Source organism: Pinus tabuliformis, chromosome 1_2 (assembly GCF_031772625.1).
Source record: "Pinus tabuliformis cultivar Carrire ecotype Pingquan chromosome 1_2, CPIR1, whole genome shotgun sequence".
In the NCBI taxonomy this organism is placed as follows: Eukaryota; Viridiplantae; Streptophyta; class Pinopsida; order Pinales; family Pinaceae; genus Pinus; species Pinus tabuliformis.
Window position 1 is genome coordinate 612,120,678 of NC_142298.1, and position 12,797 is coordinate 612,133,474.

General features: G+C 39.0%; 1 protein-coding gene across 1 annotated transcript; it reads right to left on the reverse strand.

Moving 5' to 3' along the window:
• Nucleotides 1-3,708: 3,708 nt before the first annotated feature.
• On the reverse strand, nucleotides 3,709-9,560 carry LOC149207120 (uncharacterized). Its single transcript, XM_089397933.1, has 3 exons — nucleotides 8,112-9,560; nucleotides 4,592-7,929; nucleotides 3,709-4,405 (listed from the first exon to the last, which is right to left on the reverse strand). The coding sequence occupies exons 1-3, from the start codon at nucleotides 9,558-9,560 to the stop codon at nucleotides 3,709-3,711; spliced, it is 5,484 nt and encodes a 1,827-aa protein (XP_089254059.1).
• Between the last annotated feature and the right edge of the window lie 3,237 nt (nucleotides 9,561-12,797).

Below are 12,797 nucleotides of genomic sequence, written 5' to 3' on the forward strand. Positions count from 1 at the left end.
TTGCTTTTAATATCAACATTATTTTATTATTTTTAAATCTATGATCTTGTAGTGCACCTCTCAACTAGAAATGTTCCTAAAAAATATTTATATAATAAGAATTATCTCATATAATAAGAATATCCCCTTATACAATATTTCATTTTTATAAAAAAAATTGTTATTAATATTTAAAATGTTACATATCAACTCCATATTAAGAAAAAAACATAACAAATCTAAGCTATTAATGGAATAAAAAAATTCTCTATAGATAAATTCGATATTAAACATTTTTGTATTATTAATATATCCTAAATGTTATATATCAGCTTGTTGCTAAGAATGGAATAAATTACATGTATTTCTTACAATAAAAAATGAATATATAAACTCCCGATCACGGTGGCTGCCCGAGGAAATAGGCCAGATATGGTTGTTGGGGAAATAACATGATGAGTACAACACATGGCATCCCACGCCCTCATGGTGATGGGTGTGGTGGCATCCAAGATGAGGAAGTACAGGCTAGTACGGAGAAGTGGCAGCCAATGCCAGGGTAGTGACAGAGGTTGGAAGGACACGACAGGAGTATCTGTGGGACAGAGGAGGAAGAAGGGGGAGTATGAAGGAAGGAAGAGTGATCGGAATAGTATTGTTGCGAAGGAGAGATGGGAGACTAACGAGGAAGATCAGCTCATCAACCTGCAATGGCACCTTCGAAGCAGCACCAGGTATGTAATCTGGCCATATTCATTAATTGAAATTCTCCGTGTGTGTTTACATGGAAGGGGAATGAGAGGTCCTAACAGAGAAGAAGGAATGCAGGGAGGGAAGGGGAGTGAGGTTGAACCTGTAAATGGTATCGCGAGGGACCACCAGGGACCGGAATATGAGGGAGGCTAGGCTAGTAATTTAGCCAACCAAACCTGTAAGGTGGAAGGAGAGAAGGGTGATAAGCAAATGAGAGGCAGGGCAATTGTGAGGAACAAAGAAGAGCAGAAGCACTCAGGCCAGAGGAGAGGGAGAAGGGAAAGGAATTGAGGGTAGTAATAGTAATTGTATGGTTTGAGGGATGGGAGGGTAAGGCTGTAAGCATCATGTGAATTGAGCACTAGGACTCTATCTGCGAGAACAAAGAAGAGAGGGGAAATTCCCAAAAAGACAGAGGGTATAGTGCATGGAAGGGTAGGGGTGTTGTTAACTCTAGCAGAGAGGCTATTACATGGCAGGGGAGTGGTGTTGTTAGCTCTGGAAGAGAGGCTATTGCATGGCATGGGGGTGGCATTATTATCTCTAGCAGATAGGCTATTGCATTGCAGGGGAGAGGCCATGCTACTTCAGACAAAAATGAGGCAACAAAGCAGTGGGCAAGGGGGCATCACACCAGAGACGGGAATGGTAGGAGATGTAAGGAGAGGGGCAGAGATAGAATGGTGTCAAGGCTGGCAAATGTAATTCATAAGCTAACTAGACTGTTGTGTGAATAGGTGAGCATAACAGGTGACATGGCTAGACCAACACGTGGTAGATGACGCAACAGAAGGGAAGGGAGGAGCCTCGAGGTGCTAACCTAGGTACCTCAAAACCAAAATGTGGAAGAAAGCCAGTAGAGAGACTAATCCATGAAGAGTGAAAATGTATAGAGTAGGGACGGATGAATGCATCAGGAAGATTTTAGAAGACTGGGAGGAACGGATAAAAGAGGAGGCAGACTCAGAAGAGGAAATAGAGGCCTGGTGAGAGGTAATCCTAGACCCAAGAAATACGAGGGGAAGACTAACACAATTTAAGTAGACTCTATACCTATACTAGCTCATGAAGAGCCTGATGGGGAAGGCCACGGACAAACTATCAATCGGGATGGCAATGACCCTCCACGACATGAAAAACTACAAGAAGGACCTGTAGGCCATATAGTTTTAGTTGTGCAAGCAAGAAATCTGCCTAGAACGAATCCAAAGGCATATCCCTTATATGATTGAGGTGGCGGATGCACCATGAGACTTCGCTGACGACCCTGATTGACTCAGCCTCAGAGGACCAAAAGGAATAATCAAGTTCCTGACTACTTTTAAGTTTTTAGCAGATAGCATATACTTTTATAATGTATGCTTATGGTAGAAAAAAACTCGGACTCGTATTATGATATAGATGTATATATAGCTTGGGTAGATCACCTGAAACTATATGATTTTTGGATGGCATATAACATGGATAGGTGTCCAATAGACCTAGTTTCCCACTGGGCAAGTTGAGGCCACCTATCTCATCTATGTAGTGTAAAATTGTTTTTCATAAATAGAAAATGGAGGTCCTACCAATCTTTACAAAAAAAAATGAATATATAAAAAATGTAAATAAATTGTTTTCTTCTTTTAATATAAACTTACATAAAACTATATTATTATTTTTTTTTTTATTTTTTTTTTCTCGGTAAAGGCTAAATCTATTAAGAAAATAAAAATATGTACAGAGAGGTTACATTTCGAGAGGAGGCCTCAGCCAGTCCTCAGCTGGAAAATCATGGTTTTTACCATATAGCACATCAGTCACGATTACATTGAGGTCCTGCATACTAGATATAGCATACCTGTGGAATTCTGGACCTATATTGACAACTAAAACCAAAAAGTCTCTGAAGTGGACAAAAACAGATGACAGGGTATGCCAGTATTTAGCATTTAACTTCCTATCCCAGACTTTGAAAACAAAAATACAAAACATGAGAGCAGGATGGCCACACAGCCAGAGATTACTGATCTGAACCAGCATGATTCGGGGATGATGGCGCTTTCTCCCTTTCTGGACTGGGCGATGCTAACCAGGTTACACCACCTTCTTCGTCTAGCACTGGCTCGCCGTTGGGATGAGTTACCAGGTGCAGGATTCGAGTGTATCCATGAGAAGGACCACCAGAAGGTCCCTCTATCCACGCTGGAGTCGAATTTGGGTTCTGATCCTGAACCAAGGCATTCTCCTTGGCGAAATGCGGTGGCTGAATTTGTTCAGAAGCCGGAGGGTCTTCATGCTGACGACCCGCGCGATACACATGCCCTGACAGATCCCCAAGCAGGATGCTGTCATCTTGAGAGGGGTCGTTGTCAGAGGGAGCCGAACTGGAGGAATTCCTTTCCTCTTCTACCACCGAAACAGTAAAATTGATAGTAATGATAGGCCTATTTACCTCACTCTGGAATGAAAAACTAGAAGTCTGAAGCGAGCTGTTTGGATGAGCCCCCTCGGCTTCCAGCGACAGAGGAGAAGGCGGAATTGCAGAAATCGGATTAACAGTCGAGGGAGCCGGATATGCTCGACCTCCTCTATTGCCATAGTTGCTGCCTCGCCGAGGAATGCCACGCCTGCGCATTATGATTGCGGGCACAGAGAGCTTGTACAGGCAGAAAGAACTCCAGTGGCGTAACAGGGAGGGAATTCTATGAAACTCCTGGAGCCTTCCGCACCAGACATACAACATACTGCGGCAAGACGGGAGCGGCATTGTATTAAAGAGCCAAGGGGCATTAATGCCATGACTTGATAACAGTACCCAGAGCCCATGCGCCTTCATTGTTACCATGCGTGAGGTGAAGTATAACTGGTTTCGAGACAGCTCCATAGTAAATGTGAATGCCTTGAGCGTATAAATGCTATCAACCCCCTGTACCTTGCAGCACGCCCGACTGCCAGCAAATAAGCCAGCTGTTGTTTCGGTGATGTATTGCATTGTTATCTGGAAAGAGCACCCGCATCCGGGTGGGTTCTTTTGAACTGAGCTATGTCACTGAGGACAATCTCCTGAATTTTGACTATCTGATCCTCTGTATCAAGGTTAGATATAGGACCTTCAAAATGACTGTTTTTGGCTTCCACTCCAAGATTGGCAAGAAGGTCGGCAAGCTTGTTGCCTTCCCTCCTGATGTGTTTGCAGGAGATTGCTTGATGCTGAACCGTCCAAGTGTAGATTAGCTCTAACCTTTGAGCCATTCGCCAACTTTTGCTTACTTTGTGAGCAGGAGAACCGTGCAGCATTTTAATGAGCATTCTGATTATGATTTGTGAATCCCCTTCGACAATGAGAGGAAAGAAACCATTTTTTTGAGCTAATTTCAGACCTCTCCATAGACCCTCCAATTCCGCTGAGTTATTTGTGTCCCAACCTATTGATCCCAGATAAATACATTGAGGAATGCCCATGTGATCCCTGATGACTCCTCCATATCCGGCCTTGCCTGGATTTCCTTTAGAAGCGCCATCAAAGTTGAGCTGGAACATGTTTATGGGAGGCGGGACCCAAGTATTTGGCTCTGAACCCTGCATTGCACTATTCTTTATCCCTGCTACTATTTGATTTATCTGAATCCCCCAGTTATCCCATATTGTTTTTTCCTGAGGTGTAGTAGGGAAGTCTTCTGCATGCCATTCTCTGGTTGAAAGAGTTTCCACTAGGTTTTGCTGAATTTTAGTCCATATTTGCTCTAGAGGCAAAGATTTATTTTTGAAAATTCTACTATTGCGCTCTTTCCATATATTCCACATTAAAAGTCCTGGTATTAGATGCCAGAGAGCATTGAGTAAGTTGCTTTGATAAGGCGGTTGTTCCCATTTGCACATAGTCGCTTTAATGTCTCCCTGAACTCTGCCTTCTTTTTGGCATCGAAATGCTGCCTTCTCCCAGAGTTTTCTTCCGATTTGGCAAGTCTGCATCAAATGTATAGCAGTTTCCTCCTCCTTCATGCACATTAGGCATATTGACGGTCCTGAGAAGCCTCTTTTCCTGAGATTATCCCAGGTCAGGATTCGGTTGTGACAGAGAAGCCATAAGAATGTAGAAACTTTCGGCCAGTTAGCTGAGCGCCAGATGACTTCCCAGATTTTATCTTTGTTGAGCCGATCTTGGATAATGATTTTGTATGCTTCCTTTGCAGTGAAGATTCCTTTCTCTTCATATCCCCACCTGAGGATGTCCATACCCTCTGAGGTTGTGACTTGTCTCTTTTGAAGTTCTGCATTGAGGTAATGTTTCGTTTGCTCAGGGCAGTTAGTTAAAAAATGAGCTGCATCTTGCCATTGCCTATGCTCTTGATTGGTATCTATTTTCCAGAACATTCTGACTGTGTCCTGTGGTATCATTTCTCGTTCTGGAATTTGATGATCTTGTAAAATATCCCTTAGCCTAGGTAATTGTTGCCATGAATCCTCCCAGAATCTCGCTGTGGTTCCACTTTTGATTTCCCAAAAACTGTGTTCTTGTATAAGGCTCCTTTGTTGTATTGCTGAGTTCCAAAATACCGAACCCGTGCTTATCTCAGTCATTCTTATTCTTTCTTCCATAGGATAGTTGCTTGTGTACTTGGCTGTCCAGAGAGTGGCCCATGGAGTGTTGGGATGAGCAAGCCATCTCCACCAGATCTTTGCTCCCATTGCTCTGTTGCTGTGCTCAGGGTCCCTTAACCCAATACCTCCTGCTATTTTGGGAAGACAGACTTTGTCCCACTTCACTAAAGCCCATTTTCTGTTTTGCCCCGAACTTCCCCATAGAAAATTGCGCTGCAGAGTCTTGATTTCTTTGAGTACCCATTTGGGGGCGGCAAGGATGGAGAAGAGATAAAGGGGCATGGATTGAAGGACCGCTTTAATAAGAACAATTCTACTGGCCATATTCAGAGCTCGATTGGTCCAAAGAGTGAGCCTCTCCTCAAGTTTTTCCAGGAGTTGCTTCCAGGAAGAGTGCTTAAGGGCAGAGTCCATTAGAGGGGCACCTAGATATTTGGATGGCAGAGAGGCAGTGGTGAAGCCCAAGATTCTTTCAATGGATCGCTGAGTGGCAGCAGGGGTGTTAAAGAAGAAGATTTGGGATTTAATTCGATTTATGAGAGCTCCTGAGGCATCAGAAAAGGTTGTCAGGATAGATTTGAGGATACGAGCTTCTTGCACTGAAGAATAGCCATAAAGCATATTGTCATCTACAAATTGCTGATGGGTATAGACGGGAGAGTTATTGAAGGAAAGGCCTCGTAATTGCTGGGTAAGTCTGGCTGAAGTGATGAATCTACCTAAACCCTCTGCCATGATGACAAAAATGAAGGGAGATAAGGGGTCACCTTGTCTTATGCCTCTGGAAGGCCGGTACGTAGCTGAAGGAATGCCATTTATTAAGACAGAGTAGAAGACTGAAGATAGAAGATTGAAGATCCACCTTACCCATGAATGAGCAAAACCAAAAGCAAGAAGGATTTTTTGAATATAAGCCCAGCTAAGACTATCAAATGCTTTGGATAAGTCTAGTTTGAGCAACATACCTGATTTCTTGGATTGCTTTAAGGAGTGAATTATCTCATGCGTTAGAATGATCCCATCTGTTATTTGGCGACCTTCAACATAGCCCGATTGCTCGGGCGATATGATCAGAGGGAGCAGCGGTTTTAATCTTGTCGCTATAACTTTGGAGATTACTTTGTATATGATATTACACAGCGCAATCGGTCTATATTTGTCTGGAGTGTTGGAATCTTCTCCTTTTGGGATTAAGGCTATGAAGGTAGCATTTAATCCAGGATACATCCATCTGAGTGCTCTAGATTCCTCTACCACCTGCCATACTTCCTCTTTTATCAAATCCCAGAACTTGTGAAAAAAATTGGAAGTAAAGCCATCCGGTCCTGGCGCTTTGCCTTCCTTCAGGTTCCGCATTGCTTCTTCAACTTCTTCTAAGTTAATGGGTTTGAGGAGAAGACTGTTGTGTTCCTCTGTAATTATCCTTGGTATGTTCTTGATCACCTTATTGATGGCTGGCATTCTATTGATATCGGGTTCCTGATGCGCCTTCTCAAAGTATTTCAGGAATTCCGCTTCAATACCTTCATGCGTTTCCACTTTATTCCCCTGTTCATTTTTGATATGAGAGATGTGATTGATCATTCTGCGCTGGACCGTCGTTTTGTGAAAGAATTTAGTATTCTTTTCTCCATTTTTTAGCCATCTGATCCTTGATTTCTGTCTCCATAGTATTTCCTCCTGTTTAGCTCTTTCTATGATTTTGGATTCTAAGACTTGCTCCTGCTTGGTTAATTCCTCTGTGCGCCCTTCAGAGATGATGATTTGCTGGATTTTTTTCATTTCTGTATTAAGGGAAGCTTGTTCCGTGAAGATGTTACCAAATGTATTGTGATTCCATCTTTTTATCACACTTTTAAGGTGTTTAAGCTTTTGTTGAAATCTCGCCATCCTGGTGCCTTCAGATGGATTGAAGTGGAGCCAAGTGGATCTTACTAACCTTTCAAAGTCCGGGTGAGTGAACCAGAATTCTTCAAAACGAAAGGGGCGTTTACTAATATTACCTGGCCTGTTCCATTGCAGTTCGATGGGCCAATGATCTGAACCTGAGACAGGAAGTATGGAGGCTGTGAATTCCCCCCCAAGATGAACTGCGTTGTCTGAGATAAGGAACCGGTCAAGGCGCGATGCAATCTGCTGCTCTCCCTCTCGTTTATTGCTCCATGTGAAGATTCCATTACCTGTTTGGATATCCATCAGCCAGTTATTTTGAATAAAGGTCTTTAGTAAATTTCCTTCATTATTTGCCTTGGTTCTGCCTCCACGTTTTTCTTCTATACTCGTTGTCATATTGTAATCACCTCCCGCAATCCATAGTGGATGGGGTCTGTTTGTGCTGAGATCTGAAAGTGTATTCAGGATCTGTGCTTTTTGAGCTGTATCCTGAGGAAAATAGACATTTGTTATTAACCCATGTGTATTAGAGCCTAAGAGGTGAAAGTTTGCCTGAATAAAATTTCTGTTAGCTTGAATATTATGTATCTGTATGACTCGCGCATCCCAGAGGATTGCAAGTCCACCCGAAGCGCCCTGAGCATCAACTGCTATTACATGTCCCCCTGGCCATGCTTTCACTGCTATTTTTTCCAAAAGATCTGAACCACATTTCGTTTCCTGTAAGAAAAGAATGCTTGGTTTTTCTTGCATCAGCATATTTTTTAATAATCTTCCTTTCCTGGGGCTGTTGAGCCCTCTGATATTCCATGATATTAACTTCATTGAGAACTTTGGGGGTGAGGATTAAAATACCTGGTCAGTTTAGCATACCTCCCTGACTCCACTAAAATCTCTCCAACCTTGATTGTTCTTTCCAGAGTGGATTTCCTACCTCTTTTCTTATTGTCCTTTGTGATAAATTTTCCATCCCATGGACTTCCTATTTGGACCCCTAGCGAATATTTCTTCTGTGCTTTGTGCAACACTTCAACTAGGTTATCCACTTGCTTTTCTGTTATTTTTTCAAAGTTCTTTGTCTTGCAAGCCTGTTCCAAGCCCAGGATATCCAGCTCCCCTATGTCTAAGGGTTCCGGATCTTCTTCCATAATTTGAGGTGCTTGCGAGGGATCCTCTCGCTCCTGTGAGGATTTCTCATGAGTCTGCGAGTATTCAACATCCATACCTTGCGTGTGCCATGGCAGGGTTTTTGCTGGGGTGATTAACTTATCTTGCTTTTGGTTTTTCTTTTCTCCTTGTCTCGATGTCTCGCCTGGCTGTTCTTGATGGGTCTCTTTGTCTTTCGCCTTTTCCTTCTCCTGTTCTTGCTCATCCTCCTTATCCAGTGCTTCGAATCTATTGCTAGTTGAGGGCTTGGTTTTGTTGACTGGATTTGCTTTATTGTTGCCTGTAGATTTCTTGTTTCCTCTTCTACGATTTGTTACCTTGGTATATCCATCGGTATCTTGATTATCAGAGCTATTTTGGGGAGCAGATTCTTTGTTTTGAGGACAGTCTCTGTAAAGATGCCCTATCTCATGGCATTTCCTACATCTGAAGGGCACATATTCATAATCTATAACTTGTGTCCATTCAGAGTCCTCATGAAAGAAGCTTACCGTATCCGGCAGTGGTTGCTTGAGATCCATATAGACACAAATCCGGGCATAGGATGTATAGCTGCATCGCTTTGTTTCTTCTGCGATCTTGACAAACTCGCCTATAGCGTTCCCTATTTCTTGCAGAGACTTTTCCTCCCAGTACTCCCACGGTAGTGAATAAAGCCTTATCCACACTGGCGCATAGGTCAGATCCTCCTTGTCTGGGTTAAATCTTTCAACCCAGCCTTTCAAGTATAGTCCCGCTGAATTAAAGAAATACGGACCCTGATCCAGAATCCTGTTGCGGTCCTCCAGGCAGTTAAAAACTACAGTGAAGAAACCTTTGGCTCCTAAATGGAGCGAAAGATGTCCTTTAGGATGCCATTTAGTATTTATCCAGCTTCTCAGCGCTCTCTCCGTTGGCCAGATTCCTATGAATTTTCCGATTAGCGCATGATCTCTCATGTATTGTATTCTGGCATTGATGCGTTCGCTTGGAAAGTCCACTCTTGGTTTATGGACTGCCACAGGTTTGCATGTTGATGAACTTGCCTTGCTTCTTTCATCGGCTTCTATATCCTTGCTTTTCTTCTGTCCATTGTCATTGGCATAACCTCTGCTGCCCTGTTCCCTTTCCCTGTCATCCGTTGTCCGTTCGCTGTATTCCGTATCGGGGGGAGGCCCCTGGCTCTCCCCCTGCGGGGCTTCCATTTTCCTTGAACCGTATGGTCTCCCCTGTTTGCTTGTCGGCGCTGCAATCTCTGCCCTCTGTGCGCAGTAAGTCAGTCCTGCCGTGAGCAGATTTGCAGGAACCCTAGGTTAGGTTTCAGCATCGCCCGCTCCCGTCTCCGCCTAGCCCCCATCCAAACTATCTTATTTAAAATGGTCATTAAAATACTTTATTTATGGCTCAGGCCAACACTTTTTCATTATAAATTGTCAAATGCCATAAATTACACACACACACACATATATTTCTTTATTTTCAATTAATTTATCCTTATACAAAGTCTATGCCAAATTAAAGTATATTATTTTTACATGTCATATATCATTTGGTATGAAGGGGTGAAGAATTAGATAGATATACATATATATTTCTTTATTCTCAATTATTTTATAAGTACTTTATCTTTATACAAAGTCTATGCCAAATTAAAGTATATTATTTTTACATGTCATATGTCATCTCATATAAAGTGGTGACCAATTATATATATATATATATATATACAAAGTAGATTCCAAATTAAAGTGAAAAATTGAAGTATTTTATTTATGGTACCAAATTTGGGGTTACATGGGAGTAAATATGCATATAATGAAACCCTATTGTTAACTAAAGCATTCAATACACCAAACTTTAATAGAAGTGTCATCTATTATATGTACTAGATTTATGTAAAACATTTTTTTATATATTTTAAATAATAAAATCTATTTTATGTAATCCAAAAATTAGAAGAAAAAAAAGGCATAGAAAAGCATTTAGAATTTAGTTCATTTAGATTTAAATACAAATATTAAGAATGGATGTCAAAATTGTGTTGATAGTAAACCACTAAAATTTCTTATTAATTTAATTTTGTGTTTTCAATATAAAATCTATTTTATGTAATAGATTTAAATAATACATTTGGTTCATTTTGATTTGATATAAAATATTTATATATTAAAATTTTGTTCATTTAGATTTAAATAAATAATTTGAGAAACCATGCAAAACATGTATTCAAAATAAATTATGTTAATCCTTATTAAGTCAATTCATTGTATTCAATATAAAATCTCTAGAATATATTAAACATCAATATATTAATATCTATTTTGTATTAATATTAAATATCAATATCTCTTTTAATGTTAATTATTATTATTATTATTATTATTTACACATTATTATTATTTTTATTATTATTAAATATAGATATTAATGTTAAACATAGAAATCTATGTAAAAATATATTTTGCATCTATACATTGATGTGAATATTTTTTTATGTAAATATTTTTATTAAACATTGCACTTAATAACTTTAGCTTTATTTGGGTTCATTGATGTTAGGATTAAAATATTTGGTAATTTTATATCATTTGGTTCATGTAGCATTGTGTTAATTTATAACATTAGGTTTTGAAGTTTGGGTTTTTTAACATTAGAAAAATTGGTTTAATGTTAATATTTATATTCAAAATGAAAAATTGATATTGATATTATAAATATATTTGTAGAAACATTATAACATAAATAATAAACATAGACCTTATAGGTTTACTAACATTAATAATCTTGGATTATAGAGATTAGGTTTAAAAAATTGTGGAATTTTGTTCGGTGTTGTAATAATGTTATGATCACTCATTTGATTTTATACAATCTGTATATGTGAAGTTTTTTTGTATGTGTAGATGGTAAATTATGTATGTATGTTAATTTTAATTTTATTCAACATTAAATTGTTTTGTTGATATCAAATGTGTTTTTCTTTTTTCTGTTAGGTGATTTCATTGTTTGATCATGGATCCATGTATTTCGAGTTGTCTTCCATTTGAAATTCTTGAAATTGCCTTCCTTTGGCCCCCTTTATTGGCTGTGATAAAGTTTAGCACTATTTGTAAGAAATGGAAGAATTTTTTGCAAACCCCTTCTTTCTTATTACGTTGCAAGCATGCATGTACAAATGAATTTGGATTTATGGTTCCTTTCCTCAATAATGAAGACAATTATTTTGTTGTTGAACACCTTAATTAGAATGGGCACATATCTTATTTTCATTTGCAATTCATAGATTCAAGATACACAATAGAGATTATTGTTGGACCAATGGTGGTTTTATCCTTACCAACAGAATTCTCCCATACACACAACTATTTTGTAATGAATCCATTTACAGAGGCCTTTAAAAACATAGGGCCAATACGAATTGGAGAATCGAGATTCTTTTCATTATTGGAAAATGTAAGCAAAAAGAAATATGAGGGGGTTGTTCTAAAACATATATATGACAGAATGTCGTATAAATTTTATGTTTGCAATAGTCTTGATAGGGTACAACAAATGGCTCATGTTCCATTTGGTGGCACTTCACCCCCTAAGAACGTAGTGTTATATAAAAGTAAATTCTTTTGGCTCTATCTGGACAAGGAGTATGAATATTGTCCTCGGTATATGTATACAATCTAATGGTTTGATGTAATAAAAAATGATGGGGTTTTTCATTTGCTCCAATCACTCAAATATGTTGTATGTCATTAGAAATATACATGGATCAGTTGAAATGCCTTGTTAATGATGGCTCCACTTCTATATGGTCAATTGAAGAATTAGATCATTTCCAATTTGGTCAACTGTGTGTTGAACAAAGAATTGACTACTTTGAGGATGATTGGGTTTCAGATGGAAGTTTTTGGAATAAATTTATACAAATATAAATAGCTAATGTCCTAGTTATCTTCTATTTCGAATAGTCCATGTTGTGGTTCTTATGTGCAACTACAGTGAAATTCCTTTCCTATTATATGACATGATGAGTAGCATTTTTTTTTCCAATAGATATTTATAATTCAACTAATGAACATATGTCTAGGTTTTGGTACCCAATGCTAGAGGATTGCAATGACTTGTTTGAGTATGGAAATGTTTTTGCAATTGCTCCCCGTATGGATTTTGTTGATGAGATTCCACCATTGGATATGGATAAGGATTCTTAGGATATTAGTATTCTTAGGAGTTCCTATAAATATTTTCATTCTATATAATATCTATGGTTGTGGAAAATATTTCCATTTTTGGCTTTATACATACTTTGGTTCTTTATGGTAATACTTTAAAATTATGCTTGTATCGATCTTTAGGATGTAAAATATTTCATATTGTTTCCCCTAAAGTTTTCTTAATTACATGTAAATGTGTCTAGATGCTATGTATTTTTCTTCGTTTGTATAATT

Excerpts from the sequence above, each read along its gene's own strand:
- LOC149207120 (XM_089397933.1), bottom strand. The coding sequence starts at position 9,560 with ATGGAAGCCCCGCAGGGGGAGAGCCAGGGGCCTCCCCCCGATACGGAA. Across the intron at positions 7,930-8,111 it reads CTCTGGAAAGAACAATCAAG|GAAACGAAATGTGGTTCAGA; the intron begins GTTGGAGAGATT and ends CTTTTCTTACAG. Across the intron at positions 4,406-4,591 it reads GGAGACATTAAAGCGACTAT|AGAATGGCATGCAGAAGACT; the intron begins GTGCAAATGGGA and ends TCTTTCAACCAG.